Source organism: Osmia bicornis, chromosome 4 (genome assembly GCF_907164935.1).
Source record: "Osmia bicornis bicornis chromosome 4, iOsmBic2.1, whole genome shotgun sequence".
NCBI lineage: Eukaryota > Metazoa > Arthropoda > Insecta > Hymenoptera > Megachilidae > Osmia > Osmia bicornis.
Genome location: NC_060219.1, coordinates 11,796,170 through 11,822,265, shown reverse-complemented (window position 1 = coordinate 11,822,265; position 26,096 = coordinate 11,796,170). Strand labels below are relative to the sequence as shown.

Below are 26,096 nucleotides of genomic sequence, written 5' to 3'. Positions count from 1 at the left end.
GACTAAAGAAAAGTGCTTTGAATTAAAGTACTAAACACCTAAAGCATATAATAAGCATGCAAGAAGCCATACAATCAACCTACTTTAACTCACACCGATTAAAATGTCAAAAGTAGGGAGTTACGTACTGTCCGTAAAACAACACTCGATTACCACTCGCGCTTCACTCTTTTTTTCTACTATCGATGCAAGAATTATTCGATAATACGAAAAGATTACGGTTATATTCAAGAGATACTTGAAACGTGATAGGAACTCGACAAACGGAAGATGCGTTCGGAGCCGACATGACGCACGACCTATGTACGTACTGCATTAACTCTCAAAGCAACCCTCGAGAAAATTCTATCGAATTTTAGGATTTTTAGAGAGTTTCGTTATGAGAAAACATACGCATCGAGGTAATCCAGTGTTAAATTTTCTATTACGACATTCACACAACAAAAAGCTTACTATTTTAGCGATTAAAATGATGAAAAATCACAATAGCGTTTACTTACGGCCGACGGTTGTTGTTTCTGAAGGCTTTCGCAATCTGTCGGTCGTACTCGGGAACTTCCGTACCATACGTCTTGTCAAGCCAGCGTCCGCCATGCGACTAACCTCTGGTTACAGAGGAAGCTAGCTCATTAATGATTTCAATTGTTCAATAAAAAAATATATTACTATTTTTCCTTACTTTTATTATTACAAATGTAAAAAACAATATTGAAATAAATTTATTATTAGTTTTACTTTTGATTCGGGCGGTAGTAATATATAAGACGGTATCAGAGACACATTTTTATGAGTTAGCAGAAAATAATTTTACATTACCATTTATTCTCTATAAACGTTTAAATGAACAATATATTTTGTGTAAACGTTATTAAATTCATTGTAGGGATTATTATTCATTGATTTACAGTACAATATCATGCAATAATGACTATTGATGTTATGTTGAATCAAGTAGTACCGACGGTGTTGTAGACACAGACTTTGTTCAATTATTCTAATATTTAAATTTAGTTTATGATGCGTAAAATCTATGTTATATTATTATAAGTTTCTTACTAAAGAATACATACATGTTTATAGTATATTGATTAAAATTCATATGTAAAAGCGACAAATTAAAATTTTAAAATGTTACATGTCGATAATCTAGGTTTCTGTTGAATACACAGTTATGAACACAAAGGGACTATTGTCACATGGGCGGTGGATTAGATCGTTTAGGCAACTGTCAGTTTCTAAGATTCGATATATAAAAATAGTTCTCTTGATTTTTAAATGTGAATTAATACAACAATTTATATTTAGATATTAAGAACACTTGTGATAAAACAGTTCAGGTTTGTTGTATGATTGATAATGTTTGGATGCAATTATATGTTTTCGTGTTCATTATCTGAACTCTGTACGTGATTCATCGTGCACCATTGAGTGAATCTGAACATTATTCTGTAGTATGCAATCGCATAAAATAGTTTTAACACATTACAGGAATTGTAATTTGCAGTATTATTTACGCGATATAAGCCAGTATCTCCTTTACTACGAATATAATTTCTATAACAGATTCATAAGGACATTCTTGATATCTAAATTGTCTTTAATTTTATATATTTTAAAAATGTAAATTGAAAATTATTTTTACAAATGAAAAATTATATTCATGTTATGTTAATTTGTATGAATAATTTAATATAATAGTCTGTTTTATTTCATTAATGTTTTAATAGTTATAATATATACAAACATCATTTTATAATTTAATTAAACATTTATGCATGAAAATATATGCTTGTAAATAAAAACATGATGAAGTAGATTTATAAATATCCCTTTACATTATTCTTGTATACTTTATAAATCTTCTATTGTTATAGAATATAAGAATTTATAGAACATTTATATGTGTTTTTAGGATGGCTCATAGTTCTCAAAATTATGGATCCACTGATCAACGGTCAGATGTACCTGACGTGGGATTTAGTCCTACTGAACTATATAGTCTCAGTGAAAATATTACTACAAATATATATACAATTAATACAACATGGAAGATACTTGAACGTGCATATAAAAATATTGGAACCAATAAAGATAATCAAGATCTAAGAGATAAGGTGTAAGTAATTAAAACAATATATTACAGTGTATGCACAGTTAAATCTCATTTGTATGTTCAGATTTGTAAAAATCTTATTTTTCTTTTGTTAGGCATGTAACACAGTTAAGCACAAATCAGATAATAACTCAGACAAGTAAAGATATTGCAAGACTGACAGTACTAATGAGAAGAGGGGATAAACAACAGAAGTTACAAATTGAAAAGCTTACCACTGATTTTAAAGATGCTGTGCAAAGATACTCAGACATGCAAAAGGTAGAAGATATTGCATCAGTGATTTGTATAATTTGTATGAGTTTGTTGTATGTTGTTTTATTTTGCAATAAAAAATGTTGTAGTCAGTTGCAGCAAAAATGAAGAGATATATTTTACCTACAACTAGCGTAGAAAATCCTGTGGATCCTGATGATGAAGAACAACAACGTCTGCTCCAAGTGCAAGAAGATGAGCAACAAGCAAAACAAAGGTCTGAAAATAAACATCATTCATAATTATTCATAAATAAATGTATTTGCACATGTAAGTAGTGAAAAAAGCTTGACTGTTCCTCACAGTATGCACACAAGCAATGGGTTCAGGGATGGCTAACATTATATATGTTGTTAGCAAATAATAATTTAATAGGCTTTCCTCATGATTTTTATAAGATAAACATAATTTGTGGATTTTATAGCATGAATTTAAAGATTATTAAATGATTACAACATGTATTATTAATATAGAGAAGCTATAAAATGCACTTGAATGTGTGGTAAGTTTGTTTCAATGTATATTAATACAAGTTAAGCAATGATGGTAGTGATCGCATAGAAATAAGTAGTCAGTTTACAAACAATTGTTTTTTTTTTTATTACGTGCCTAGGAGTCTTGAATTCCAACAAGGATTACTGTTCGAGCGAGAAGATAGGATAAAACGAATCGAAGGAGATATTTTAGATGTAAATCAAATAATGCGCGAGCTTTCAGCACTTGTGTATCAGCAAAATGATACGATCAGTAAGTAATTATGTTTTGTATTCATGAAAATGTTTTAACTCGAATTCTTACGGTTTTTTTCTGTCACAGACACGATAGATAACAATATAGAAAATGTACATGGAAACGTGGAGCTTGGTACACAAGAATTAATTAAGGGAAGTAATTACCTAAGTAAATATCGGCGAAAAGTTTTTGTGTTGTTGTTACTTGCGATCATAGTCGTTGTTATACTAATTATTATTCTAGTCACTAAACTAAGTTAGCGTTCCTAACCACCACAGATACGAACAGATGAAAAGGGCTGTCTCAATCTGTCTTATATTGATAGTAAGATGAATATCAAAGGAAAATATAAATTGCCAGTTTGTATATTGGACAATGCAATATGGGGAGAGGATAGACTTATTTTATATTCATTTGTAAATTGATTAATATGTAATTTGAATGTGTTATTTTTGATTATTTTCAAACTCTCAAAACATTTTATATTATTCTTAATGTATCTCTGCTTTTTTAAAGTCTTTGTTTTAAAATAATCTGAATTGTTTTAGATTAAAACATAACAAAGGTATATTGAATACCTGCACTATCCTTTATAACAGGTTTCTAATAGCGAATGAAATAAATTTACACTTTTCTTTCAAGAAACGATTAAAAAATTATAATTAATACAAAGCAGTTATTGTCACTTCTATTATATGTGCAAACTATTATTTCATAGTAAATTTGATAAATCATTTTAATTGCTTTATATGTTATTCTCAAATAAAATATACAGCATTGTAAATGCAACAAGCGTTTGAGGTGATGTTAATGTTATAGTTTCAAATTTTATGGTATCATATATACATATATTGTTTGTTGAGAATACATATTAAAATTGTCTACTCTATTGTTCAACTATTTTATAATCTATAATATTTTTAATATTTATTAGTATGAAACAATAATTTACAGTAAATATTACAGTTGCTAAAAAAGCATGCGAAATAATTTTCAGGGAGATTAGTTTATCTTAGAGCTATATGAAATAAATGTGGCACTAAATTGGTGATAATGATTGGTAACAAACGATATCGATAATGTATACTGAATAATTTCTTTTACAACTCTGTTAAAGTATGTACTGGTGTGTTTTAACATGATTGTTTCTTCGATAAGTACGGTATTTTTTATTATATAATATAAATGTTACCCATAGGCATTGCTCAATTTTTATTAATCAAATGAATGTGATGAAAAGTGATAATTAACCATTATGTTACGTTTTTTGATTTCATTGTCAATAAGTGCTTTTTTCACTAATGTGTTTGTAAATGCTTCGTATATTTACTTTGGAATAAGAAATTTTATACTTAAATAACTGATACATGTTTTATTACTACATACGGCAACAATGTATAATAATACTATATGGAATAATATTTTCGTATTTCATTTTGCATATAAATTTATACATGCTCTAAACAAGGTTTACTCCATTGCTCTTTCACATAAATTGTAACCATTTGAAATGTTTCATTATATAAATCTATTATGTATGTTGTGTGCTTCAATTTTTATTTGTCTTGCCTTTATGGAAACACGGGTACTAAGAAAATTTCACTAAAATATGTGATATACTTTACTATTTGTATCACATATTACAGAGGATGCCTATAATGACTTTTTTTGAAATCATCTTTAAATTTAAACTTTTTATGCAAATCTTATTAGGCGTATAATATATTTAAATGGAAGCATGTATGAACATATATGAAGTGACAAAACGTTTATAATCATAATCTACAAAGCATAATAGAAATGTACAAATTGTGAATATAATTTTTTATAATCAGTCTTCATTAGGATTTTATCGTTTATTATAGATCGCTTGTACATCTGCTAAAGCTTACAGGTTAACAATGAAAAATATATTACATATATAATTGTAAGATTGAGATAGCCAATTTCAGAAGATCGATTTGATTCATATGATTATTAGGCATTCCAAAATCTAAAAATCCAGTGATTACATTATCATTAAGATTATAACTTAAATATTGTATATACAACTAACCATTGACATTCAAAATAAATCACATTATATATAATGCTAACATTGTTAAATCGTTAACACACGAAAATCTATCGATGATAACAGTTTTGTTAAAATGATAATGGAACTGTGTGTTACAAAGTAGTATTAAGTATTATTGAATTCAGTTTCATCCTTTTATTTTTTGCCGAATACGGCGCGTTGTTTGCAATAATTTTATTATGAAATAGGGATTTCATTTATTCAAATTAAAATGGAATAAAAAAAGAGCAATATATTATACATATAAGGGTCTTTGCGAGCATTGAACAGCATATGTTAGCGTAATATTTTACTTTGCATGGATTTTCTCTTTATATTTTCTGTATCTAATACATTGCTGTATTGTGATAAACTATCAAATTTAATAATTACGTGTAAACAAAAGCCTAATAAAAAGTATAAACAATTTTATTAAGCATTGAGAAGTAAAATAATTATTATTTAGTTTATATTATCACAATATTTATAATTTATTGCAATTGCGCGTATTTTGTTGTAATGTCCTTTCTTTTTCCATTGCATATAAACCGTTTAATCCGTTTTATGTACAAAATATATATTTACTTGTTGTATATATTAATAGTTTAGTAATGCTAGAAAGTTAATTTATAGTGTATATTATGCTGTATATTTTATGATAATTAATTTTATATTTACACTATTATTTAAAACTTCTGCGTTGAACATTTATTTTTGAGAGTTAAATTTCTTAATTATTATACATGCATAAACAAAGTATGTAATTTTTATAGTTTAAACAATATATAATATACATTTATATCTCATACTTTAGAGTTTACAAAAGAATCTCTTTTTTCGTAAACTATAAAGAAGAAGAAAAGAAGAAAAAAAATTAAAGAAACACTATACAACAAGCGTAAAACAGATGTATCATTTGCATCACACATGTATCATTCTTAAATTCTATTAGTACCTTGAAAGAAGTAAATAAACAGCGCATGAAAATTATAATCCTCTGATATAAATTACTGGAGATTTATATTTAAATACCTGATAAAAAGTTCAAGATAAAATATGAAACATTCAGTCTTAATTGATGTAAATATCTTGTCTTTTTTTTCTTTATAAGTGACGTCACCTATATATGTTGATAATTATACACGACGAAAGCGGAAACGAAATGATAATGATACCGCTATACTGTATACGATACATAATATCTCTAAGCTTTTATCTTATTTTGTTGCTGAGATCGTCTAGTTTTTATTCTTGCTTGCAAAGTAAGAAGAAGGCCCGCGAGGACATCGTGATTTGGCAGTTTTTTAGCAAACAATAGACGCTTAACCGAGTCATCGTAAGTCAATAAAGCGACCATATTTTGTAACAAAAATCCTTGGCAATATTCTAAAAGTTGAGTCGCGTTATAAACCTGAAAAGTTTTCATATAAATGTTGGAGCTTGTACAACAAATGATAAATGTATATTTTGTACCCTCCATCTCTAGGAATACATAATTTAAATGAAATAATATACCTTTGCATGAATGTACATGGAAACAATGTTATCAAGATCAACCATTGAAGAGCATTGCGCTTCACAGTACCTAAGCAAACCATCTAATTGGAAGAAATTCGCTGCAGCCATTAATTCCAAGACATCACTTTGATTAACTTCTAATGTGGCACATCCACCGTGGTACAAAAATTCCATAACCATCTGGAAAATAAAATTTTTGATATAGGTTCTTTTTAAAAGACACGGGAATTTTTATACATTGAGATGATATATACCTGAAAAATGTGGTATCGTATATCATTAATCTGTACAATAGGAGGATTTCCCTCGCATAATTTGGAACTCAACATGTTTCTAAACCTTGGAGAGGATGTGACTAAAACAATTTTATGGCCATAGAAAACTCTACCCTCCACTCTGAACTGTACATCGCTTAACTCTGGATTATTTACAAATTTTGGATCTATTCTTGATCCACTTGAAAGTGTAGTGTCTCTGATAGGTTTTATCGGTTCCCACCCAAAGCATGTACAGAAAATGTCGGCAAGAAGAAGAGTCGTGCCTTCTTTCTATATGAAAAATATAAATAATGAATGATATAAATGTTATTTAAACTTTCATTTCATTCTTATTGAAACCTACCTTGCTATACCTAAAAATGTTAAATAACAAAGGAAGACATTCTTGTACAAATTGTGTCGAATAATCATCTGGACACACTTGAAGGAAATCTTGAAGCAATTGATCTATCACGGAATCTAGTCTCATTTCGTGAGCTGTTCCAAGACTATGCATCCAACAATGTAAGGTCCAACCTACTTTTAATCCACGAAGTTCCATTGTGATATCTATGAGATACATTGAAATTTAAAGTACATACTTCAGGTGCCTTTAAAAAATACTATAAACGTTTATTTATTTTACCTAAATGGTTACTTTCAGCACTGTGATACATCGCTTCCTGCAAAGCTTTTGTCTGAACCTTATTAAAAACTGGTTCTTTTCCTTCCCTTCGATTCCCTCTTCCATCTACAGTTTGTTGTTGCGGACTGCTGGCTGCGCTACCTTCTGCAAGAATCTCTTCCAAAGACAACACCTCTTTCTCTCCTCGTTTAGCAGAAAAATTCAGAGGATGAGATAACAGCTGGTGAAGGCAGCTTCTTTGACCATGAGCTGTTGCTACTGATATTGCACTGTAAAAGAAATTAAGAAAATAAAGAAAGAGCTGAAATATATGAGATGAATGTTTCACTTACCTGTAACAACCACGTTGCGCTGATCCGGAGTAAGAAAACGAATCTTTGATCAACGTTGACAAAAATGGTTGCGCTCCGTGAGCTAACAGCAGTGCCACCATTTCGTTGTTACCAGTTGCTGTAGCAGCTTGCAACGGTGTAACTGTACATTTGTCCTCACTGGGTTTAGCACCACCTTCCACTGCTGCGCCTCTTTCCAACAATATCCTGGCGATATTACAGTGTCCCATCAATGCCGTGTAAGTTAAAGCGGTCCAGTGTTGAGTTTCAGCATTGAAAGCAGTTTGATTGCAGCAGACATTGCTCGAAACGTTGTTCGAAGGACTTGGTAAACTGGAAGCTGAATTCGAAGATTGGATACTTTTCCCTGAGGACATCATCGAGGATGGAGTAACGGGACTTCTAGTGCTCGATGTCCCTGGTGTTACCGGAACCTTGGAAGGTGTGTTTGCTAATTGACCAGTGGAGGGTGGTGGACTTTCTATATTCAAGTCCGCTCCAGCATCCAGTAAAGCTAGTACAGCAGTTTCATCCCCGTTTATGCAGGCTATCATCAACGCGGTGAAACCATTGTCGTTTACCGTGTTGATTTTCGCGGATGGCAAAAGAGGCATAGCTTGAGCTATCAGATCGGCACGACCACTGGTTAACATTTTGAACGCCATATCCATCGTAAGAAGACGCACATATTCGGTGTCATCGATGCGTTTCGAACAGACTGAAACTTCTTCAAAGCTGTGGAGAAAATACAGGGCTTGTACAAATGTTAATTGATAATTAGGAACGCAATATTTGGAACGCAAAAGGTTGACACACCCTCTACACAATATAAATATACCGATGTGCTTTATTACCATATAGGTCTAACAGGGCAGTCTACTCCAGGTAATAGCAATCTGGCAGCTTGATTAATATCGTCTTGATCTACAACGAGGCCGTGTCTATGTTCTGCATGAGCAGTTGCAACGCGTAGCCACTCTACCAACGGCGGAAGGACCACGTACGCTCGTTCATAAGCGAGTTCTTGTATACCAGAACCTCGTTCTCCATGCTCCAACTACATATGTATAATATTTCGTTAAATCGTAAACATATATTAGTGTGTGTGTGTGTGTTAGATAAAAAAAAGATAAAGGTTAAACGAGCAAACCTGTGAACACCTCATATAATAGAACAAAGCGTTCAGTGCTTTGGTTGTTAAGGGTATGGGTGAACGTCCGGCTTGTGCCACTTTGGAGATCAAATCTATCAACTCTGACATCGAGCCGACACAGGTGGTTAACAGCGATGGTTCCAATGCTGAACTCGTTGCGTCTCTTCCACTGCGAGACGACGACGAAGAAGAGTTTAAGGAACTTACGCTTGCCCAACGTGGCATTGCCAGAGCACCTATAAATGTATATGTAAAATCCATAACATAATACATACCGAGGAGATAAATAAATTTCACAATTCTACCTGATGCTGTTCGACCAGCATTCAAATGCGCGTACGGTTGCAGAAGACCCCATAAATCACCGCTGTTCGCTATAGCATGTTCCAGCATCGTTGCGGTTAACGTTGTGTGCGGATCGGTAGGTATGCATTGTAACAATATTTCTTCCAGAAGGTTTTCAATACCCGCGGTCAAATATATGGCCGCGTATTCGTGTATCATTCTTCCAAGCCGTACGTCGGACATCCAACGAAGAAATCGTCCTACCGGTAGCTGCAACCCTGAACGAGATGCTTTTGATTGCTTCAGCTGATCACCGGATACGGCAAACATAGCCGCGGCTCTTAAGCATGCCTGTACGAAGAGAAAAAGAAATTTTATAAGCGTTTGATAAAATGAAGTAAAAATTTCTGGTGGTGGATATTACCTTTCCAATAAATTCCACTAGGAGTAAGACATGTACAGTTTACAAATATATTAATAAGTATTTATCTTAGTTTTCAACGCGTTGCCTTACCTTGGTGCAAGAATCTGCCAAAGCCGGACAAAGGACAATCTTGAACGCGCTGTACACTTCGTGTTTGCTGCAAAGACCAACTGGTTTCGCTAATCTCTGCGTTTCTCGACCAACTCTGACCAGAGCGCGTTGCAACAAATAAGAGAGCCGAGGTATCGTTTCCATCGACACTTGTTCCATGTGCTCCCTGGTTCTACCATTTTGTAAAACGCGTAGGACGTCGTGATGAGTCCAGGGTAATTGTTGCAGTTCCACCAGTCTATTGTGCGAGTCTACCCAGACGAATTCGTCGGCGCTGGTCACGTTAGTGTTGATAGTTTCCAGGCTGGAATGTCTCATCAACCTCCTTACAGCTGGTTCTGAACTCTCGGAGCCGCTCAAGGAGGAGTAAGTCGAGGATGATTTGTGAGAGCGCATTGTCAGCTGCTGGATAGCTAGTTTGATATCCTCTAAACCGGAACCGGACCAGGGTACCTGCAACTGCAGCGATATTATTGGTCTATTGGATTCTATATAGATTTTTTAATAATCATTTAACCTATCTTAATTTTCATTTATAAGATAAGTGTCATGTGTATATTAACATCAGCTGACTCTCTACAACGATATAAAGTATTAAGAAATTGGAAGGTTTCTTTGATCAATAACGAGATTGCAAGGTTTCTACTTATTATACTCTAAAGATCATCGTAAGAAGGACACCTTGGCAGGTGTAGCTCTGTGTCTATTGCGATTCTGGCCGGATCTACTCCTGCCATTTCTCTGTGTAACCGAGGCTGACAAACGATCGTCTTCGGGCACCGAGTTTAACTGTTGGGGACTGTGAGCTCTGTGGTGACGATGCGGTGGTGAACTGCTGCTCGTGTGGCCACCCGTGTCCGACATGCTCGCATGTCCCGACGATCGATTCTCATCCGAGGAGCTATTACCAGTACATTCTGGTCGCCTCTGTAAATATAAAATGTTGATGCTTTATGACACTGCCTTGCGGACTGATAGATAATAAAATCAATGAAATCTATCGGGTAGTCTGAGACGATTCGAGACGAGATAAAAGCATTAAAAATTATGCTGAATTTTCCATGTTTTTAAAATCAGCCATTTGATACTTGATTAATACGAAAATGAACCACGACGTTTCCAACTAGGGAATTTATTGGAGTATCTTCTTTCGGTGTAGTTGATGCGACGGTGAAATGGTATACAATCATCAGATACCTGAAGCGCACGAATTTCGTGTAAACTGAGATGGTGATGCTGAGAATGATGAGGGTGCTGAGGCGTTGGCGTTGGTGCTACGCTATCCGTGTCCCTTTCCGCTACCATGTGAACCATATTGTGGACACCGTTTTTCGTTGAACTGTCCGTAAAATCCTTTGAATACGGAGGACAATACAATTCCCTTCCACTGCCACCGCCACCGCCAGGTCTGTGAATAAAACAACAAGTTAGAAATTTTTATTTCTTATCTTATATATGTATTTCAATTGTCAAATAATTGCGAATAATACGTTGAGAATTTCTTCGGATGGCATTGCACGAAAATGTTAAATAAACCTGATATCCTGTTAGGTAAGTTTCTACGTTAATTGCCTACAAAATAATTCCAGCGAGTTGGTTTCGATTCTTCTTCTTTTTGACCGTGTCTCGAGAAAGCGAGCACATAATAAGGAATCTGTTCCCAAGGCTTATATTCCGTTAGAACGATGCTTCGAGGAAAGTTACGTTCACGAACTTTCGGTTCGGTTAACCGACTCGTAATCTACAGAGCGATAAAAAAAGAAAAAAGTGGATCATGTAATCCCCTTATCGAAGATGCGACAGATAAATGCAATTTGTGCAGATCATTTCTTTCCATAACGAATGAAAATTCAAGGAAAATTGTTTCCTTGGGTTTGTTTCCGAAAAAAATTCGAATAATCACTGGAAAGAAAGAGGTAGATCGAGATCCATAGAATACACGTGGATCACGATTGCCCTTCTTATCGATCACGTGAATCTTTTGTACACCTTTCTAGTTAATTTCCACGCTGGAATCGCATTCGCGTGCGATACTTTGGAGTTTGAAAATAAGCGAATAAAATAGGAATTTTATGATCCTCGAGCGGAAGTCTACGTCCATTTATAATCCGAATCTATTCTCGCAAAACCGTTAAGGATCGAGGGAACCCTGAAGAATCCACCTTGAACAAACACAACGCTTGATTTACCCCCTGAGGCGCCATTGCTGAACGAAGCTCCAGTCAGCCTTGAACCCGCTGTTGTCCCCGGGCAAGGACCAATAATCCTCGACCTGGCTCTCGTCCTCTTCGATCTTCAACACGTCCTCTCTACTCGGGCTAACGTTCACCACGATTTCGTGAGTGACCTTGGTGTCCTCGTTTTCCGTCAGATTCTTGCCCTGTTCGACACCGTCGGTTTCCTCCTTTCTTGCCTCCGACATCCTGGATTCATCTCTGGACGTAATCGGCGAAGAAACGTCTCTTTGACCCAGTCTGTTCTCTTTCTCTCTTTGTTTAGTGTCTCCAAAGTAGATGACGGTTTTATGAGCCACGTCTTTGTCGGTTTTCCTGACTGGCCTCACTTCCGGCGAGTGACACTTCTCCTCTAAGCTGACATCCTCGCGTTTCAGATCCGTCTCCAGCCATTCCCGCGACGGAGATCTAGTCACGAAGGGCAGACCACGACGCAGGATGAAGTTGATGCCATCGCGACGACCCTGAGCACCCTGAGCACCCTCCGCGTTGCCAGCCATCCTGCAATCTTTCAACTCCCGACAGATCACGCAGTAACAATCGTCACCGCATGATTCACGGTGTATCGCCGACATGTCATTCATTTGATGGGCATTTTCGTCAACTACTATGAGGAAACGAATCGGTCTGCGACCGGAAACGGGGTGGAGGTTTCGCGGTGTGACCTCTTTTTTCTTGCTTATACCAAGAAACCTGACGAATCTGTGGATACTTCCGGTGGCGAACAGTAACGCTTTTGATCAGCGTTCACTGGGTCTTTGCTTATAGCAGCGTTCACTTATAGTTAAATAATCCAACGAATGTTCGATCGATTCTTGATCGAAAATAAATCTGCCCGTTAGAAGCCGTAAGAAAAGCATCTAGCATCCAAATTGATTGGAAAGCAAGTTTCTAACGAGCGGTACAGATTATTTGTAAAGAAACGAACGTGTTAGCGTTCGTGATCGTTCATTCGTTTACAGTTTCTCACCGTTAGACCGGTACGTCTCGCCTCGATAGCGACAAATTGCGCTCGAAGAAGCGTAAATTACCGCGAACGATCCTCGTTGATACGCGTTTTTCTTTCTCTTCGCCAGCCGGCACGCGACTGAAACTATACGTGGCTATGCCTTCGTTCTGGATATCAACAGGTGAAACGCGTGCACTTCCATCGCGGACCGCAATGCCGGCGAACAGAAGAGACAGTTTCGTATCACTTTCCTTTCGTTGTTTCTTTTCCATTCGGAGCACTACGTAACAGTATCACGAAAGCCGCTTATCACGCGATCGTTCTTCTTATTTCATCCACGGTTCTAGGTGAATGTCAATCTTCTTGCACTCTGATCGATAAGAGAAAAAGGATTGCGTAAATCGGGGAGATTTCTTTCCGATTCGATTCCGGGTTTACGGAGCAATGGCATAATAATTTAATTAGAAATTTCCTTGACCATTTCGCGGCTTTACAAGCTGCGTGCACCGAACATAGAACACAAGAGTAGACCAATTACGCGGATTGCGAACGCGAGTTTGCACGACTTTCACCGTTCTCTGTTCCACGCTTCGATCGATACAATTTTCCTAAGATACCTCTCCTAGAAATCATCAATGACCCGTGAAAGAAATTTAAAAATACCAAGATATATTGTACAGAATATCGGTAAATTTGGATGATTTTTTTATTATTTGTCACTTCACTCGCGCGACCATTCAGAGCACAACGATCAGCTTACGATGAATGGTGAAAAATGATAAGTATCGAAGGAAGAATGACAGGAAGATAGAAGTCGGTCGAGTTTAATCGACGAGCGGGGTGTATCACACGCGTAGCGAGTTTCTTGTCCCTCATCGCGTGGTTAAGTGCTGGCTGCCACTTGTAAACTGTTATGCTCTTTTCACTGGACAAGCCAAGAGGAAACGGGAGAGTGCAAACGAACGTGTTCTTTAGAAACCCCACCATATAGTGTCTATAGTAGAGTAGAGTAGTTTCGGGGGAGAGACTTCCGGTGACCATCCTACTTCCTATCATCGCGAGACTGTGTACCTCGAATTGCCCTAAACTCACGTTCCGTGACCATCCTCGGACATCGTCCTTTTTATCATTTTAAATCGCTTCCTTTTTTCTCTTTCTACGATTCAACAGGGTTTACACGTCTGCTTTGGATTTTTAAATAATTATCTGGAAGAAAAAATTAAATTAATAATCAATTATATTCAGAGTTGATGTATTATTAATTAAATGATCATACAAGTATTATCAAGGAGGAGATTATTGGAAATTATTGAAAAATAAAACGATCGAAGTAAAAAGAAAAAAATATTTCAAGATCCATTCATGTTATGAAGTCATTCTTTCACAATGACCAAGTACATTCAGTGGACCGGAGTTAATTGAAACACATCGGGTCAGAAACTTTGGCTTAATGAAGCAGCTGCTTCAATTATTATGAGGGTCTTTATAGAAACAGAGGGGGCAAAGTGGCATTTATTGGACAACGGAAATATGAGAATGAATTTTAGAAAAAAAATCGAGTAAGTAGATAAAAATAGGAAAAGAAAGCAGCAAGATGTGTCATTATTTTCTGTTGACCCGTTACAATGGCGCTGAAGATTTCTCAGTGGTTTTCTAAGTGTAATTAACGTGGAAGGTGCAGGGTGCACAATGCGGAAGGTAGACAATTAACTAGGCCAGAATCGTTGCTGTGAGTACCATTAAAAACGACTATTCTACCGTAAAACGTACGTAAACCCCATGGAACAAACACGGGTGATACGTATAATGTTCTAATTGATCACGAACAACATGCTTCTCATTGAAATCCGTCGATGATAAATTCCACGTGAAAGTCATAAGGTAATTTTACTTCCTAGACAAACCGGTCTTTGTACTTATATTTTTTCCCCTCAATTCTTTCGTTTACAGACTGCATTCTACGAGCAACCGACTGCAAACAGCATTATTATTTAAGTCTGTTACTGTTAACTTTATGTCTGCAGACTGTACCGGCTATCAATTAGCGGTGTATAAACTTGCACGATGCTTTTTATTAACTCGTTGCAGTTTTATGATTCAGTTCGTTTATAGTACATCGTTTTCTCGAGTTATTCATAAAAATTCTACCATTTAACTATGATAATTACCTCCTTGTTTGTTAATTTTATGATCACAGAAATTTTCATTACTGTCCCATTCCATTACAAGTTACGTATTTCTTTTTTAACCCTTTTTTGGGGGGGGAAAAAATGAGATTTTATAGAATTTCTTAATTAAAATTCTACGTGAATTCTCATAAAATAAATGATTTATCATCGCTTCGTTGAAACAACGCGATCGAGTTTCTCGTTATCGTTGGTAATTAAAAGCTAATTAAATTTAAGTGAAACCGCTAACGAACGATAGGATTCTTAAATGTTTATCGCCGAACAGAGGCATGATTGTCCAAGCTTGTATCCCTTCGAAGAATAAAAAAAAGGAAGATCGACGGAAGTGTTTAATCTATAACATAACCCGTTCCTGCCAGAAAGAAAGGTTTTTGCCGAGGAGGAGTTCAAGGCACACATTGTCCGTGTTCATCTAGCGAAACTCCGGTGTCAAGGGCGACATACCGCTTCGGAGGATATTAAATTAATTACCGAACCGTAAATTAATTGCAACGTAAATCGCGGTTACATCACGCTTATGTAACGATAGTATTAAGTGTATTAATTATTGATGAATTAATAAAACTCTAATTAGAAAAACAAATTTGATAACCCTTTGACGAGCGTATATAAAAAATGGGAAGTTCTATGAAAGCATCGCTTTGATCAACCGTAGAATTTCGATTACAAGCTTTAACAATCGTGTAAGAATGATTAGTCATCCAGTAATTAAGGAGTGAGTCATTCATTCAATAACGGAGGTCTGAGAAGTGAACATTCTCGTAGACAGGATACATTTAACGAGAAAATTGTTCCAACTTTCAAACGTATCAATATTGTAATTAATAGTTCTTTCTATATCATCGAGGATGAGGATAAGATTCGATCCGATTAATCTCCTATCGGTATATTAAATTGTTCAGGTAGTCGTTTTACATAATCAACTGGTGCAACTGCATGACTCGCGTGACTAGTCATTTAATCCGATAGATTGACAAGTGTAATCTATAATGACGTTTCGGTTAATGATTTACCGCTAATCTCAGAAAATTTCTCTCTTTGTTAATCGATTAAGTACTTAGAGACTTTCGTAAGTATAACAGATCAAGACGAGTGTTATCAGTGAAATTGAAGAAAGTGAAATTGAACACGAAGCGCGAGTCGGATACCTGACCTACCGAACTGAGAAGTAACCAAGATGTTATCGTTGACGAGAAAGAAAGGAAAAAGATGGAGAAGAGGGAAGATTTTTCCCAATTACACCTTGAAGATTGAACTTGATCTTATCCCTAAGTACACGTCCCTGACCTAGCGATGCTAGCGGTAAGTCGGTAAAAGCTAGTTAAAGATCGTGGGGCCGAATGAAAAGAGGAAGGAAAGGAAAGAGAGAGGCCGTTAACCCAAATATCTCGGTCGGATCTGCTTAAGCATTAAAACGTGGATCCTCTCACGCACGGTTTATTATCGTGATCACCCGGTTCCCACTTAACGTTCCCCCGACTTTCAAACGGCTAATTAAACCGAGATCTCTTTTTCGCACGATCGCGCGAAATTCTTCGCGGTGTTGATACAATTTCTATTTCGTCTGAATCAACACGCCGGAAGAGAAGGATGACTTCGTATAGGGAAGAGGTATCCGGTTGATTAGTCGATGAATGAAAGGGGAAGATTATGAAAAGTGAGAGTAGAAGCCCGGTTCTACTCGCCTGATGAATCGAATTAAAGTGGAAAGTGTAACGTCGCTGTGAGAGTTCTTTTAATTGCATCTGTATTCGAGCATGGTGAAAATGATCGCACTTATTGTGCTATTCTTTCGAAACACGAGAAACGAAAGCGAACTATCATCCAAGAATCGAAGACAAATTTTTAAAAATTTTACGTTCGCTGACCAGCCATCCAGCAAAAGAAAAAAAGTAAAAAAATAGACAATAGCGTAACAAATAAAACGAGCGTTTGCAATCCCCCCATTGTTATCATTCTTAACGGGTCGTTGAGAACTTTATAGCGTGTCAGTTCGTCATGGAAAACGTTCGACGTGTAATATCATGGTCTAGGTACGATTTAACGCTAGCCTGAATGTAATTGTTTTACGTAATACGACATAACCGCAGCATGTACGGAGCGTTTCAAAAACAGCGTACACCTTCGAGAGAGTAGATTCTTCGTACCAAAAGGAATCGAAAAGTCCTTAACCGTTTTTCGATCCGAGGATTCCTTGCAAAGATATAAGCGATTGAAAATTGGGCGGTCGACTTCCGGGGTGCTCCGTTCGAATTTCACCCCGGAAGTCGAGGGTTCAATTTTCAATCTCTCGTATCTCGAAAACTAAGCGTTGGATCGAAAAATGGTAAAGGACTTTTCGATTTGTTTCGATGCGAGGAATGTATAGTTTTTGAGAGAGCTTATACACGGGTACACATTGGTGCACTTCAGCGAAACGGGACCCGAGAGAGAACGTCACCGTAAATCGGTTAGCCAACGAGTTACACGGACAGGCTTTCTCTTCGATAACCCTCGATAACCCGTGGACGACACGCGGAATATTTTACGCTCGCCGATCCTCCTCGTCTTCTCGCGTTTCGTAATTCATTGATACCTTGGCTCGATTTGTCCGTGCTTGTTTTATGCGAGACGATCGTTGATCGATGCTTTTCTATGGGACTTTTTGTCTTGTTAAAATACTTATTCTTTTGCTCTCGATGATCATTCCTCCCCCTGAGTTATGGTGTGCGATTGTACATAATAGTACAGTCCCTTTAAAATTATAGAAAGATTATTTTATTTATTACAACGACGGTAAGAACGTATAATTTTTACTAAATTATTAGTATTTATTTTTACTTTACGTTATTATCTTTTATTTTATCCGACTCTAACTGGTAATAACGCTGTGAAGCATAGTTCATTTCCTCATTCACAGTTCCAAGTTCCAAGCAATCTATCAATCGCAGTAGAAATAAATCGTGATTTTTAAACAGCGTTACTCGTTTGCCACTCGTTTTACGGTGCTTCCCGTTGATTTCATAAATAATTCCCCGTGCTTTTCAAGTAGAAGCTTAGCTTCATCTTCTTCTTCTTCTTCTTCTTCGTCTTCTTCTTCTTCTTCCTCCTCTTCTTATCCCCTGTGATTATCATTCTCATGCACAGGGATTATATTCGCGCATTCCATGATGCATACACGCACGATTACAGCGAAAAAGATGACTGGCGTATTTTTTCGGGTCACTGACTCGTTCAAAATACAACCCATCGTTTAAGCTTCCTTTAATCTGCTACTCCTTTTATTCCCTTTTTCTGCCCTTCCTTTCTTAGTCTCTCTTTTGCACCAGCTGGTCGCGGATGCTACACACTTTCTTCGAGTTTCACGAAACAGAAATTATTTTCATTTTTTCAAAATTCAAAATAACCTTTTTGGAAGTAGATTTTTTTTAAGGGTGAAAAATTCTAAGCGCTCTCTTTTTAGTTTTAGCTAAGATAAGGGTTAACATTATGCCAAGTGGCAGTTGTCAGAAAATTATTAATTTCTTTTTCAGGAAAATTTTTACACCGCTGATAACAATTATTTTTGAATAAAAAAAAAGAAGAGGGAACTTAAAAAAATTCGATCCCTATAAGGAATTGCTGACCCTTTCGCGTGACAGAGGCTATTTTTAACAGATATTGAAAAAAAAAATAGTCGAGAGGAATATGATACGCAATCGATAATTTTAATGTTACGCATCGATGGGCAATTATTATCGATTATAAGTTGGTGTCATACATATTGATAAGGCCGCGATGGGCCCCTATTTTACATACGAATCACCAAGTGTGCACACGACACGCTCGCATCGCGGAATACCAATGAACCGAAACGTACACAGTACTTGCAAGTTACACTCTCGACCTAGAAATTTTCATCATCGTATCACCGAGCAATGTAACCTTTTCAGAATGACACAAACTTGAATAAATTACCCCCTACAATTTCTTTCTGTCCTATCTTCTAGGCAAGTGTAACAATTACTTCCTCTAATTTATTTGAAATAATTTATAACTTTGAAGTATTCGAAAGAAATCTCAACTTTTGTCGGTTTATTAAAACTCTCATTCGTTGATTCTGTTTTTGGCAGCCCTTAAACTCGAAGGCTTAAAGGAAAAAAAGGAATCCGGTACCTGGAAGTTTTATTTACACGTTGTATTAGTTCGTGTTTCGGGGCCGTTACGTGTACACAGAGATCGGGTGAACGAACTTCCGAAATTTGTGGACCTATTACGTGAACCCTTAAATTTCAGTAGCTATTTGTATGCCGAACAGATTTTTCAGTGGCTGGCCGAGAGAGGAACACGAGTGGTGTCGATGGAACTAAATGATGGGGAAAGGGGAGGTGTGTCTTACGAATATATGCTCGTTCGACATCGTTAATCGAATCGCTCGTAATTACGTACATCGTAAATTTTAATGATCCTTAATCGGATCGCTCGCTGCACCGCACTGCGCTGAACGATCTTTTAACGGCGATGTTTGGAGATCCCGCTAAACATTGGGCCGAAAAAAAAACACGTGGAAAATTATTACTACTATAATTACACAATAATTAAAATTATTAAACTCGACTGGAAGCCTATAAACTGGTACCAGTCGTATTACGATACGTTATTTCGACAAAAAGTCTTACCAATTAGATACTTACGCTTGTCTAATCGCATAACACTTTTCAAAAGATGATTTTATCTAGTTTCGCGTAGAAAGGAATTCAACGTTCTCCAAAAGCATTCCCTGACGATTTTAATGGACTCTTATCGATGCTAGGATCACCATGATCGTTTGATCATTAATCAGATCTTCGTTAAGATCGATATCGATTACACGATAGCGGATCAGCGAGGCGAGGAGAAAAATAAAAGGGAAAAGGAAGACTCACCGACGTGGCTTGGGTCGCAGTATCTCGTGGCCGGAATCGGATATGCAGATACTCAGGCTCAATGGTCCTCCATAATGTTCGGGAGGCGCACCGGTTTGGACAGTTTGCTGCTGGGGATTGGATATACCGCCAGAACCGGAAGTCCCGGTCAAAAACAACGGCTGCTGACCGCAACCGTCCATCGTTGGTCGTTCGACGTTCATTGTGTCTCCCGTTGCGGCTTACGCTGCAAGACCTGCAAATATTAACACGTTTTAACATTGTTCCCAGGTCTTTGAACCGGTAGTTAACCCTGCAAGTTTCAGAAATAAAGAAGAAGAGTATTCTTTCAATTCCGCTTTCATATATGTATACGTCGCAAACATTCTTCTGGCAAGAAATATAAAATAATGAAACGCGAAGAACGAAAGCAAAGTCAACGTCAACGAGCGCTTAGAAATTTCATGAGAAATCTAGGCGATTGGGAAAATCTTTGGAGGAAAGTAATTATGCGAAACTTTCTTCGCGATCTCGAAGGTCATTAACGAACAGCTGGATAATCCAAGGAATAATTGACGGTCCGATGTTATCGCTGGATGAGAGGAAATAATTATTCCACTGTTTGGTGTCTGTTGTCGCACCGTGGAAAGTGTTAATTATCGCTGGAAACTCAGCGAATATGTTAATATTCGTTTGTTTCGCTTCAATTCCAGTACCATTCCTGTAAATTTACCCAAACTTTCTCTATTAATTATTTTATTAAATCATTTATATATTTCAATCAATTTTCATTAGATTTTCAATTCTTTTGATTCTAAAAATTCTATTTCTTGCTGGAATGTTGTTGCAAAACTCCTGCACTTTATATGGATTAATAATGAACGTTCTATGAACTCCATTCGGGGTCAATTGCAGGTATGCTCGATACCCGTTCATTACGCAATCTATTAATGGTAAGAAAAAATACACATATGAAATAACTGCCTCCTTTTACGGGTCAATGCAATCTTATATACGATTCATTTCTCATTTTGTATTTACTACTCTACTATAATTTATTCAAATATACATTGAAATAATACCGAATGAAAGATCGTCAATGATCAGCATAAAATCTTTTTAAAAATTTCAAATTTTGTATCACTTAACTTGTTAACAATTCAATAATATTCTTCCAACGAACGGTACAGGGAAACAAGCAAGTTTCATACAGAAGAAGGCAACATTCTCATATGCAAGCGGTCACGAATGAACGATCACGAAAAAAAGGCAAGCAACACGTTCACCTTTAATTTTAATTTTCCTATTTCGAAGCCAGATCGTTCTGTCCTCCGTTAACGCCGTTGCACCTCCAGGCGATTCTACTTGATAACTGGTTTTCAATCAGTTGCTCGTAAACTCGGACACCTCGATCACTTAGACGACGTGCTATTCGTGATAATTACTAGCGTAGTCCTTATCAAGCAGGCCTGTACTTTGTTAAAGAAAATTGATGCGTTTGAAAGTTTTCGAGCGCTACTAAAACCTCAACGTAGACAAAAATAAATAAATATTGTATTCACCTCGCTCTATTTAAATAAATAAATAATTAAAATGTAAGTCCTGGCGCGAGAAATAATGGCGCAGGTGGGTTCAATTCTTTTTGTTTTGTTTTTTTTCTTTTTTCTTTTTTTGGAAGATTCTGCAAACGAGAGAAGCTGACCAGTTGCAGCGTGTTGGTCGGTTTGATGGGAGCCCATGTATGCAATTACTCTGGTTGGCTCCCAAAGTGCTTCCTTAAACGTGCATATCGGGAACACCGTCTCGCCTCCTCCTTCTCACCCCCGTGTTTCTTCACAAAGTGAAAGCACGCGCACAATGTTCGCTGCCCTTTCGTAGAATTTTCATCCACGCGATGTTCGCGGAATGCCAACATTCTTCAGGATCCTTCCACTGTTTTTGTCCAGAGAAATGAGCTCTTCTGATCCCCTTTTTCTTTCATCAAACACCTCAAACAAAAAAACGTCCCTCTGACTTGATTTTTGCGATCATTTGGTCTCTGCAATCTTTACAGGTCGTCATGGGTGTAATTTTAAATCTTGTATAAGTTTGAAAAGGAAATGAAATTGCCGTTTTTATTTTCCATGAATGTATAGATTGGAAATTTTGCAACTTACCAAACATGGCATTCAATTTATTTTTTCAACTCTTATATATGTATTATGTATCTTAAAAAGGCAAAGAATTTCTTTGTAATGTGGTCACTTTTGCTCCAGCAGCTTCAGTACCAAACTTGTCTCGCGATGATCCTGTTAGCAGAATGTATAAGTGGGTCAACTGGACACGTTGCTTTCAGCTTTAACGGATAAACGCGTGCGAATAAAAATTGGAAAAAAAAAATAAAAAATAAAAAAAAATTAATCATCGATACCTTTTTGTATTCTAAATATACGTTTCTATGCCTATTATTATTCCAATTGCCTTATTTCTTCATGGCCTACTTAAAGAATCTTGGTTGTACACAATTTTTTATAATCCTCCTATAAGATTCCTGGTGTTTTGCTTTTTTATTTGTACAATTCTTTACGACTCCTTTTCTCCTCGTATTCAAGTTCTGCTCTACTTCCACTTCGTTACTTCTCATCATTCTTATCCATCCTTCAACTATCTGAAAGCTTTGTAGTTATTTGATAGTTTACTTATACAGTTTTTAGTATGAACGTATTTGAATTATTGCGCGCTTAAAATTCAAATAGCGCGCCCGGAAGTGTCCATACTTTCTTACCTTGTGTTTTGAATAATGGCGCCTACAATCAGTGTCATATTAGGTTATCGGTTGATATTGCAAGTTACAAACACGTCTTGTAATGAAATAAATGAATTTTACGTGGTCGATAATGTATGCCCGATATGCTATTACTAGGAAGTAACGGTGTACAACATTCTTCTTGTCCCGTGATGAAAAATACAATTTGTCAACGTTAACAGATTCCTTTAATTTCCATAACTGTCAAGCAGCTCCAGAGATACCAATCAGGGATCAACCTCAAAGGAACTGAAAGTTGCCGACAAGATTCTCGTTGGGTGACACAGACTCGCTCTAGCTCAAAACTCACGTTTAATCTTATCTTAATCTTGACCCGTAGTATATCACGTATACACACCTCCACAACCGACAATCCTCCTCTACAAACGTAAGAATTCCATCTTTATGGGTAATTTACAAGCTACTGTGATTAGCTGTACCGAAGGGAGTTTGGGAATTTCTAACGGAGATCTGTGTTTCAGTGAAATAATAAAAACATACCACCACAATGTAAACATAACCAAAAAATACTCAACACTCATGATCGTTCAGATTTTGGAAGGCGCGCGACGGTCTACCGCGCATGCGCAGTGAATCAATAAAAATAAACGCGGGCATTAGTTGCGCATGCGCAGTGAGACAGTGGAAATAATACGATACCTGGTCCGTGTGATTTCACAAGGACCAGAAGAAAATTCGTGTTTCAGGGTGATGCACGTGGGCGTAAACAAAAGTACGATTCTGCCTGGGGCACGGAATGTGCTGGACGCGGCGCTGAATCCTGTACACCGACCAGGTGGTACGGCATCGAGTGTACGAGTGTACATACGGCGTGGCATGGTGTACGGTCGTCCGCCCCGCGGCCGCCGCATTCCAACGGCTGCCCAAACCAAAACCTATATCGCGTATACCCATCTCACTCGTCCTTCTTTCTTTCTCTCCTGTGTTCACATCGTTTTTCCCCTCTGTCCTACTCTTTACCCTCTCCCTCTGCATCTTTCCACCCCCACCACCGCTCCTCTTATTCGAACCCTTGCCGCGATCCTCTTCGCAGGAGAAACGCGGCTTTACATTGTGTACCCCTCCCTATCACTCCCTCTCTCTCTCTCTCTCACTCTTACTGCTATCACAGCGACACATGCCATGATCTTACAGCGAATTTCTCGATCGTTTCGTTGATCTTGTCGTTCGATTGCGTATTTAGGAAACCCGTTGACCGTGTTCCTGTTTCCGCAGGATGTCGCCAAACCCCGATGACCTTTCTTATAAGCTAGCTCCTCGTCTTCCTATTTGTCATTATTTATACGTTTCTCTTTTCCATTCTCATCCCATCGATCCAACGACACGGTCCATCGGATGCATTCCATCGACGGGTATCACTCCGTACATTACCGATTGCTCTTTTTCATAATTTCTTCTTGACATTAATAGAATGCGTGTAAACGCTTCACGAAGAACCGTAGATCAATATGATTTATGAGATCGTTATGAACCAGTGGGTCCATGGATGCCCCCCTTGCAAGTAAACGAACGTACGATTTAATAAGTTGTACCGAGGGCATTCGTTTGCTGCCGTTTAAAGTTTATAGTAGTAAGTACTATGTTCACGGTCAGTGGACAAATACGATTCGACATTACACGCGATACGCATAAATCTACGCGTTAATCGATTAATACAGATAATCGCTGACAATCGAGTATGCGATATCGAGTAAAGGCCCGCGAATATGTTAACTACCTATTTGTATGTATTTTTCTTTATAACAAAATAAATAATATTTGACATATGTAGTGATCATTAGATAGCAACGTTCGATACGGACTCTGTATCGATGTCTCCGTATACGTCACTGAACTGGCGAAAGTCTGAGGAGAATGACGATCTATCAAAGGAGCGCTCTTGCGAGTGTGCAATCTACACGGGTAACCAGTTAGCTGTAAATCCTTTGAGAGATTCAAATTATTCCTCGTGAATTTACGCGGTACCTTATGATTTCGAAACGATATTGTAAGAAAAAGACACCAAGTTACAAGGGAACGTCGTGTGCGGTCGAGAAAAATTTAATTTTCGGGAAAACCGGTTTCCACAGTTATTAGAACAGTTAAAGCACGCAAGCTTTTCAAATTTATCAGTTTCACAATTTATTTTTATAAATTATGAAAATCATTGAAATAAATAAAACACTGTCATATGCGGTTGACATCAATTATTTGTTAACTTATGCTTAGAATTTTCCCAGTAGTATCGTTATAAGATTAGTCAGACAACTTACCGAAGTATTTTCAACGTGTTGGTAAAGATAAACATATGTACATGGTCGCCACGACGAGCACATTCGGTGAACACGTTGAGAAAAAAAATGATTTAACATAAACTTCACTTTGATCGTTCAATGTTCAAGTTGCAGGAACATTTTTGACTTCCGCTATGCTTTCAAACGATGCATAAATACGGAATACGCCGCGAACGTATACATGATCGCTGCTAAATGTGCACCACGATGTTTCGTGAAACTTGTAAACACATATGAACTTTTTCAACCACGCAGGCGTAAATGACGTATATCAAAATCTTACAGCGATAGATGTATAAACAATAATTAACCGTGTTTCTTTTTAAATCTTTGCGAGTAAAATATTCGATCTCATTATGGGACACAAAATACAGTTTTATACACGCGTCCGACTGAGTCGCCGCTTTTCGGCAGCTGTCAATTACTAGCAACACAGGCGCCGCGTTTGTGCAGCATCCTAGCAGAACCACTTTCGGTCCAGCCTACAAAAAACATCCTCTTCGGCAAAGAACGAATGTAGAAGACGATAACCCCGCCATCTTGTAGCACCTGGAAGAACAGTTACAATGATTATCAATAGAGTTTATCATTAGCGTAATTAGAATTTTAAAATTTTCAAGTGTCTAATGTTGCTCCATTCCATCAGCTGTTATTTATAATTTTATATATTAGAAATTTAATTGAACATACATATTGTGTACTTTTATTTCACCTCCTTCCAAGCAACATTTTTCGACCAGCATTTGAATTCCATTTATAAAAACACGTGTATAAAACTTGAGTTATGAAGTAATAGAAATCAATTTATGTTTGTAACTTACTTTAGTATATAAATTGTATACAGATGCATCAAATCTCAATTGGAACAGAGTAAGTAAATGAAAATAGAAAAAGGAAAATG

The 26,096-nt window shown here is 36.8% G+C and overlaps 3 protein-coding genes across 20 annotated transcripts in view; 1 reads left to right on the top strand and 2 right to left on the bottom strand.

Annotated features, from left to right (window-relative positions):
* Positions 1-609, bottom strand: part of LOC114878409 (eukaryotic translation initiation factor 4 gamma 2) — a 9,232-nt gene extending 8,623 nt beyond the window's left edge. The window contains exon 1 of one of the 2 annotated variants that reach the window (XM_029192213.2): positions 501-609. The gene's annotated coding sequence lies outside the window, so the exon portion shown is untranslated. Of the gene's footprint in view, positions 1-128; positions 306-500 lie in introns of those variants that run through there. The other variant, XM_029192214.2, reaches the window with a different exon arrangement.
* The window catches only part of LOC114878412 (syntaxin-12), a 7,611-nt gene extending 2,421 nt beyond the window's left edge, over positions 1-5,190 (top strand). The window contains exons 1-6 of one of the 4 annotated variants that reach the window (XM_046285401.1): positions 305-401; positions 1,913-2,116; positions 2,209-2,374; positions 2,458-2,585; positions 2,982-3,115; positions 3,185-5,190. In XM_046285401.1, the coding sequence (XP_046141357.1) occupies positions 1,914-2,116; positions 2,209-2,374; positions 2,458-2,585; positions 2,982-3,115; positions 3,185-3,360 (807 nt within the window). In that variant the 5' untranslated portion in view covers positions 305-401; position 1,913 and the 3' untranslated portion in view covers positions 3,361-5,190. Of the gene's footprint in view, positions 1-304; positions 402-1,187; positions 1,338-1,499; positions 1,621-1,912; positions 2,117-2,208; positions 2,375-2,457; positions 2,586-2,981; positions 3,116-3,184 lie in introns of those variants that run through there. The other 3 variants (XM_046285399.1, XM_029192219.2, XM_046285400.1) reach the window with 3 other exon arrangements.
* On the bottom strand, positions 4,938-26,096 carry LOC114878407 (ankyrin repeat and BTB/POZ domain-containing protein BTBD11). 14 transcript variants are annotated; one of them, XM_029192195.2, is made up of 19 exons: positions 25,886-26,096; positions 22,881-25,744; positions 22,527-22,770; positions 22,273-22,404; positions 21,679-22,104; positions 21,403-21,590; positions 20,138-20,372; positions 11,080-11,290; positions 10,564-10,809; positions 9,862-10,341; positions 9,368-9,698; positions 9,060-9,298; positions 8,764-8,966; positions 7,910-8,644; positions 7,578-7,846; positions 7,296-7,501; positions 6,929-7,222; positions 6,672-6,854; positions 4,938-6,567 (listed from the first exon to the last, which is right to left on the bottom strand). In XM_029192195.2, the coding sequence occupies exons 7-19, from the start codon at positions 20,338-20,340 to the stop codon at positions 6,361-6,363; spliced, it is 3,807 nt and encodes a 1,268-aa protein (XP_029048028.1). In that variant the 5' UTR covers positions 20,341-20,372; positions 21,403-21,590; positions 21,679-22,104; positions 22,273-22,404; positions 22,527-22,770; positions 22,881-25,744; positions 25,886-26,096; the 3' UTR covers positions 4,938-6,360. The 14 variants fall into 14 exon arrangements, with proteins under 14 accessions (XP_029048028.1, XP_029048029.1, XP_046141353.1 ...); XM_029192196.2 differs by having other exon boundaries at positions 21,679-22,404; positions 22,881-23,150; positions 23,260-25,744; XM_046285397.1 differs by having other exon boundaries at positions 21,679-22,404; positions 22,881-22,902; positions 25,175-25,744.